At 44.1% G+C, this 7500-nt stretch overlaps 1 protein-coding gene across 1 annotated transcript in view; it reads left to right on the top strand.

The window, feature by feature from the left end:
- The first annotated feature begins 1459 nt into the window (after positions 1 to 1459).
- Positions 1460 to 7500, top strand: part of LOC123746501 (uncharacterized) — a 108867-nt gene continuing 102826 nt past the window's right edge. The window contains exon 1 of the mRNA XM_069321746.1: positions 1460 to 2493. Within this exon, the coding sequence (XP_069177847.1) occupies positions 2013 to 2493 (481 nt within the window). The 5' untranslated portion in view covers positions 1460 to 2012. The remainder of the gene's footprint in view (positions 2494 to 7500) is intronic.

Raw genomic sequence — 7500 nt, 5'->3', positions numbered from 1 at the left:
TATCAAAAAAAAAAAAAATTGAGAATGGTCCAGGACGGATCGAAACGTTGTCGTCCCTTCATTTTCTAGTGTGTGGATTGGTCAACATCCAAAAGTGATTTCATGCACCCTCCATACCCCCTGTTTATGAATGAAAAATGGTTTACACACAACTGAACCGATTTCTTTCGAACACTTCCGGAACAAGTGCTTCACTAACGAATTTTGTTCGAACAAAAATCTAATCTAACCAGTGCCTAAATATGCACAATATGCTAATATATAATAATAATAATTTATATTTGAAATAGTTCTGTTTTGAATGAATAAAATATTAAAATTGATGAATGCGTCTTTGGGGTCGACCGCTGGATAGAATGGGACTTGGTCCGAGGACGGCCTGGGGGAAGACGGCCGCCGCTTTAAACATCCTAGTGTGAGGACGGGTTGTCTGACGTCTGTTGGAATCAACTCTTAAAAATGCTTCTTACTTCAAGTACTTACTTCACGTACTTCAAATTGCCAACCGAACCAGAACACCTAACCTAGCCCACGTCTAACTATACATAGAACTTTAGTATACAATATTTAACTTGCATATGAGAAATCTTTTTTTTCTAATACTGTACATAGTACGTTAAAATTTATGAACGAGTCTTGGGGGATGGGGAGGGGGACGGGACGGCTGCTGCTTTAACGAACCTGGCTTGAAGACAGGATGCAATAAGGCTGGGAACCCAGCAAACCCTCAACAATCTTGACCTATCAGACGAGAACCAGCCAATATTGGATTTCGAATATACTATACATTAGTTACAGTGTATCGCTTTGTGAATAGAATTTATCCCCATAATTGCAGATATACGGGGAGACTAATTACAGGCTAACAGGCTAACGACCCTTGCAGATTATAGCGTAGTTAGGAAGGTCTATTTCAGATTGTATAATACACACTTCCCTCACGGTAACGTGTTTATTCCTGACTATTCCTAGGTAGGTTATTTGGGCCAATCGCGACAGTTTTGAGTTTCGGCTTTATCAGTTCTGATTGGTCGTGAGCGTGTGCGGTACCAAAGTTGCTGAGCTCGGACCTACGTGATAGCCAATCGTATTATAGTTTAAATTTCTGTTCTTCACTCTCATTGGTGTGTTTTGAGCCAGTATCGTGGCACACCAAGTAACCCGTCAAACTGAAAAGACGTATATTGAAACAAACAACTACTTGAATATATTAACAGCAATATACATGAAAATAAAGGTTATCAAATTTGTTAGCATTGTTACATTAGTTTCCAATCAATAGTAGCTCCGTAGCTGGTTTGAGAGCTGGTAGCCGATTTTCGTAGCACTGATAAACACCTGCTAGCCAACCAGCCGGCAGCATGTGACGTCATGCCTGGCAACCACCTTAGCAACGTGTAAACAAACCCTCTAACGTGGTAGGAGTAGTCAGTTGTTGTTTACCGTGTTTACAAGGTGGGTGCCAAGAGTTGTGCTCCGTGAGACGTGTACACACACATGAACACTAAGTGACGGGAAACAGCCAAAACGTTACGTTTCTTATACGTTATTATTGTGCAGTGTGTGTAGTTTGGTAACCAGAAAACCTGTATTTTTTAAACAAACACAAACTGTTTGTTGATAGGGATGGTGAGGTAACGCATGACTTGGTTCATTCAGGGGAAACTAAGAATGAACACGTGAGACGGGGCAGGGTGTCCGCACCACCTCTCAACACATGGACGCGCTATACTAACACCATAACACACTGTGCGGGTCGCGCAGCTGACACATTACCCTAGATGCGTCGTAGTGTTACCCATTAGCGTCCACTACACCATGCTACAAGTTACGACGTCAACATGAATGATCTGTGTAGTGTGGGCAGCTGCGAGGACATCTGGCCACTGAGAGCGAGTTCGAGGTCTCCACCTCCTGGTATTACGGCTGCGGGTCGCCTCCCAGTCCACAACGTGTTGCGGGTATCGTGTGTTGTGATGGGCTCGGGTGTGGTCCTGTAGCATCCAGTTAAGATGAGTGCTAAGAGGAAGCCCCGAACACCCACGCCGCCCCTAGGGAAGGAAAATGCAGACGAAGAGAGCGAAGACTTGTACGCCGGCAGGAGGGTCTCCGTGTCTGAATTCGACGGACAGGACTTCGGCTACGAAAGCGTCAGTTCCCCGGGGGCGTCGAGCACATCATCTGAACCTGGCTATATCAGAAAACCCGGGTTCGAGCACCACGCGCACGAATTCCGAGCTACACCACCCACGCCTATTCTAGTGGGCGCCAGCACCTCGGGCGTGACCACTAGCTTAGCTACAAGTTTGGTGGGTGGGCTGGCCATCAGGACCTCCCTACACAAGGCCTCGCTGTTACAGTCCCCCGCAGGATCCCTCGGCTCCAAGGGCAGCAAGAAGAAGAAGAGCAACGCCCACGAGGCTCGGGATGGGGACAAGAGTGAAGGTGCTGGATCACCATCGCCCAACCCTTCCAGACCCAGAGCCAAGAAAGGTAAACTGTGTGTCACTATCAATCACCGGCGTCTTGGCACCTCAATTTCTGATGTTTACCTTACATCCTTATAATTCCCCAACCTTATAATATACTCCCAATTAAACGCCACAATAGACCAACAAAAACATGAGGTGAATCCAAATTATATATATTACAATTTTGTACCCAATGGGTCAAGTTGCCCAACGAGCCGAATTTTCCTGAAATTATCTCTTAAATTTTTTTTATAAAATGAGAAACTTTGCATTACATTTGATTTTTGTTTTAAATCAGTCAAAACTAAAATCTGATCACTTAACCTAACCTCACCTAAGTCACTAATTTGTTTTATTATAATACAATATTAATTGGAATAAACAAATTTGTAACCATTTAAATAAAATAACTGCTTATTAGGCAAATCGGAAGTTCGTTAGACTTATCGAGGGTCTCCTGGGTAAACAGCTGACCTCCAGGATGCAGCCCACAACAGTCGCCTAACTCCCGGGTACTTCATTACTGCTAGGTGAACAAGAGGCTTCGCGTGTAAGGAAACTTGCTCAAAAGTCTCGTCCTGGCCGGAAATCGAACCCGGGCCAGTCCGGTGGTGAACTGACTATTGTTCTGTACCGAGGCTTGGCGAGCTTGCCAGTGTTGCCACCGTGCGTGCGTGCGTGCTTTGTTAGTGCGCTCGCATGCGTGCGTGCGTGCTCTCTCTTGCGTAAGTGGTCAGTAGTAAACAATTGTGTTAACTTATTCAATATCTGAAATATATCTGAAATTAGCCTTGTCATGTCTCGTTTCTGACTTAATACATTTCGTGTTATTTACCTGAACAACACAGAGCAATAATGTGTTTTTCTAGGCGAGGTTTCCGTGCTTGAAGGCGGTATTCCCGGCGAGCGCATATGCCGGATTTGTAAAGGGACCGTTTTCTTTGTTGACAAAGGTTCTCTTGATTATTTCTAAAGTTTAGTTAGCTGGTTTGACGCCAGCTGTAACTTGCTGGACTGGACAGGTTTTAATGACTCATGTGATTAGTGTTAAATTCTAACTTTTCATTCAAAGTTATGCATGGCGATTCTTAGAACTTAAGTTTGCTTATACTTAAGCTTATATTATCATTATACTTAAGCAATATTATTGCTTATACTTAAGCTTACATTATTATTTGCTTATATTATCTACAGTGCTCATTATAGATAATATAAATGCAATATATAATAAGTTATATATGATACGTTTAACAAACTCTACACTGTATAGATTTTTTCCCCAGTCTATTATTGCTCATCAGCAATATACCAAGTATATGCATATAACATATAAAATAATGCAATCTCTCAGCAGCCGTGGTCTGAAGGCGCCCATGGAATAAAATGAGCAGCTAGACACCAAGAGAATCAAACTGGAAAATACATTCACTCGCGCCCAGTATACGCAGACTAACTCCTACACGTGTGGCTTAGCCGTTCAAACACTAAGACGATTTCACAAGAGAGAGACACACTAATCGAGTATTAGACGCAGGGCCAGACAGTGACAGACGCAGGGGGGCCAGACAAGTGACAGACGCAGGGGGCCAGACAAGTGACAGACGCAGGGGGCCAGACAAGTGACAGACGCAGGGGGCCAGACAAGTGACAGACGCAGGGGGCCAGACAAGTGACAGACGCAGGGGGCCAGACAAGTGACAGACGCAGGGGGCCAGACAAGTGACAGACGCAGGGGGGCCAGACAAGTGACAGACGCAGGGGGGCCAGACAAGTGACAGACGCAGGGGGGTCAGACAAGTGACAGACGCAGGGGGGCCAGACAAGTGACAGACGCAGGGGGGCCAGACAAGTGACAGACGCAGGGGGCCAGACAAGTGACAGACGCAGGGGGGCCAGACAAGTGACAGACGCAGGGGGGCCAGACAAGTGACAGACGCAGGGGGCCAGACAAGTGACAGACGCAGGGGGCCAGACAAGTGACAGACGCAGGGGGCCAGACAAGTGACAGACGCAGGGGGCCAGACAAGTGACAGACGCAAGGGGCCAGACAAGTGACAGACGCAGGGGGCCAGACAAGTGACAGACGCAGGGGGCCAGACAAGTGACAGACGCAGGGGGCCAGACAAGTGACAGACGCAGGGGGCCAGACAAGTGACAGACGCAGGGGGCCAGACAAGTGACAGACGCAGGGGGCCAGACAAGTGACAAAGGCAGGGCCAGACAGTGACAAAGGCAGGGCCAGACAGTGACAAAGGCAGGGCCAGACAAACACAGCACCAAACTTATAAATCAACAAACACTTCAACACTGTACTCAACAAGCAACCCGTCCTCATCAACAAAGACCAAGTGCTCGTTAAACCACCCACCAAACCCTCTGTTTATGAATGAAAAGCACTTTACACACGGCTCAAAACTGATGTACTTTTCTCGAGCAGTGCTTCGTTCACGTCCTCTGCTGGAATCCACCTTTCTACACAGCCCGTCCTCAAACAATGGCCAAAGTCCATTCCATGCACCCGCCAAACCTCCCGTTTATGAACGAAAATTGGTTTACACACGACTCGACTGATGAAGTGCGAACATTTCCAGAACAAGTGCTTTGCTGATGACTTTTGTTCGAACCACAACAAAATGCTTCACCAACGTACTACAAATACAAATAATTGCCAACATAACCTAAACACCAAACCCAACCAATGCCTAAATATGCACAATATGCTAATATATAATATTAATCTATATTTGAGAACATTATTATTGTGAATGAACAGCATGTTAAAATTGATGACAGAGTCTTTGGGGACGACCGCTGGATAGAATGGACTTGGTCTGAGGACGGGTTGCTCTCTATGCTTCATTCACGTACTACAAATCCCAATAATTGCCAACAGAACCTAAATCACCTAACCTATCCCAAGTTAGGTTTAACAGACATTTTTGTATGCAATATTAATTATATCTGAGAAAATACCAATTTCGAATATGCAGTACAATATAACTGACTAGTATATCTTTGGGGATTGGCCGTTGCTTTGTCAAGCTTAGCCTGAAGACAGGTTGCCACTAAAGACGAACTCTAGTTGGTGAAGCAGACGTAAGTGACAGGAAAAGTGCTTCGGTATGCAAGTATCTAAGCAACAGAAGATAGTCAATCCAAGTCCGTAGTAGACTTACGGGCTCACCATAACCATGCTGCTTTGAACTTTTTGTTCAAGTAGCTGAATCTTAGACAACAGAAGACTCAAAAATTTTAGTCTGGCAAGATGACAATGGCAGAGTCCCACAGGGGGTGAGTACCACTTTGGTAGGCGTAAAGCTGTATGACAACACCACTATGGCAGGCGTTAATAGTATGGCAAAACATGGCAACTGCAACACTATTGGAGTAGTTAAACATTACAACTCTATATAATGTATAAAATAAAGGCATACTCGTCCTATTAACCACTGTAACCCGATTCTCCAGTTTTTATAAACTATAATTTTGATTATTGTTTGTGTTTCTCTACATTAATGTTAACTTGGTGCCAGTGGCAACACAGCTGATGTCTGCCGCACGAGGATAATTTAGCAGTAAATAAACACAAAACTACAAAGCGCAATTATGATTAATAGACAAAAATGAGGAACGGTGAGTATCATCTTGCACGCACGTGGACGCACGCACGAGGGAACGCATGCACGAAGACGCACGCAAGAGTAGGGATGGATACGACACGAGACGCACGCACTAGCAGGACCGTGCCGCATGCATGAGTCAACATACGCACAACTTGCAGAATCTGAGCAGCAGGAAATGTCCTTGGGAGTCACACACCCGTTCTCGCACTTTCTTACAGTCAATATTAACTTATTAAATACGTGCATATGTGACATATTAAACGTACTAGTTTACCTTGAAAAGCTTCATAGAAAACACCGACCTTACCTAACCTTCTTAGTATACTAAGAATACTATAACATACTAAGAAATACCATACTAAGAAAGTTAGGTAAGGTCGGTGTTTTCTATGAAGCTTTTCAAGGTAAACTAGTATGTTTAGTATGTCACACATGCACGTATTTAATAAGTCAATACTGACTATACGAAAGTGCGAGAACGGGTTGTGGGAGTAGACGTAGCACAGTTCGTCTTCCAAGCCACGCATATTCCCGATCACTTCAGAGCACGCACATGGCCGGCACAGTACCTACAAGAACATAGGGCCGTCATCAATACAAAAAATATTAAATTAGTTTTAAACTGAATGACTGGATTACAAGGCGTGATCCAAGAAAAAAAAATCCCAATCCACGAAATAAGTAATTCTTTCATTATTAAATTTATGTTCTGGTCAGCGGTACTTTACTAATTATTTTCCTACTACTGCATGCGTTAATATTATCTCATCTTGCGAGCGATATCAGTAGGACTTGAGAACCCTGGGGTTAGGGAAGGACGCTTGTGCATGATCTTAAAATTCTTCAGTCACCCCTTTGGTTGTATACAGATTGGCGAGTCGTATTCCAGGGTAAACTTAGCAAGGATTACAGCCCGTCTTCCCGTGTTCACGACGTCGCTAGCAGCCGGGGATGGGAGGGGGAGGGGAGGTGAGGGGACCCGGCTGCTTCATTGATAGTGTCCTAAATGTTTTAATATATTCATTATATAAAAGATTATGCACAGTAACTTACTTTTTCGGTGATCACAATTTCATGGTTCCGAAAGAACTATTTATTCTACAGGCGACCTATCTTAGGCCTACCTCATTGTGTCTAGTCAACCATAGTTTGATATTTATTCTTCAAATTACAGTTTTCATTGCCATCTCTTTAAATGCCTATTCTTGCTTGCTCTTGAAACTTGTTCTACAAGACACTGACGTTTGACCAGGTTCTGCCTTCAGTAAAAGAGGCTATTTATATAAAAAAAAAAAAAAAAAAAGGCACCAATCCCCGGAGCCAATTTGTTACAATATTCTGAAATTTCTAGATAGTCGGTATGCCAATACGAGATCAGAAAGACAAGTCGAGCAATGCCAAAGGAA

Source organism: Procambarus clarkii, chromosome 10 (assembly GCF_040958095.1).
Source record: "Procambarus clarkii isolate CNS0578487 chromosome 10, FALCON_Pclarkii_2.0, whole genome shotgun sequence".
NCBI classification, from domain to species: Eukaryota; Metazoa; Arthropoda; class Malacostraca; order Decapoda; family Cambaridae; genus Procambarus; species Procambarus clarkii.
This window is presented reverse-complemented; position numbering and strand designations above follow the sequence as displayed.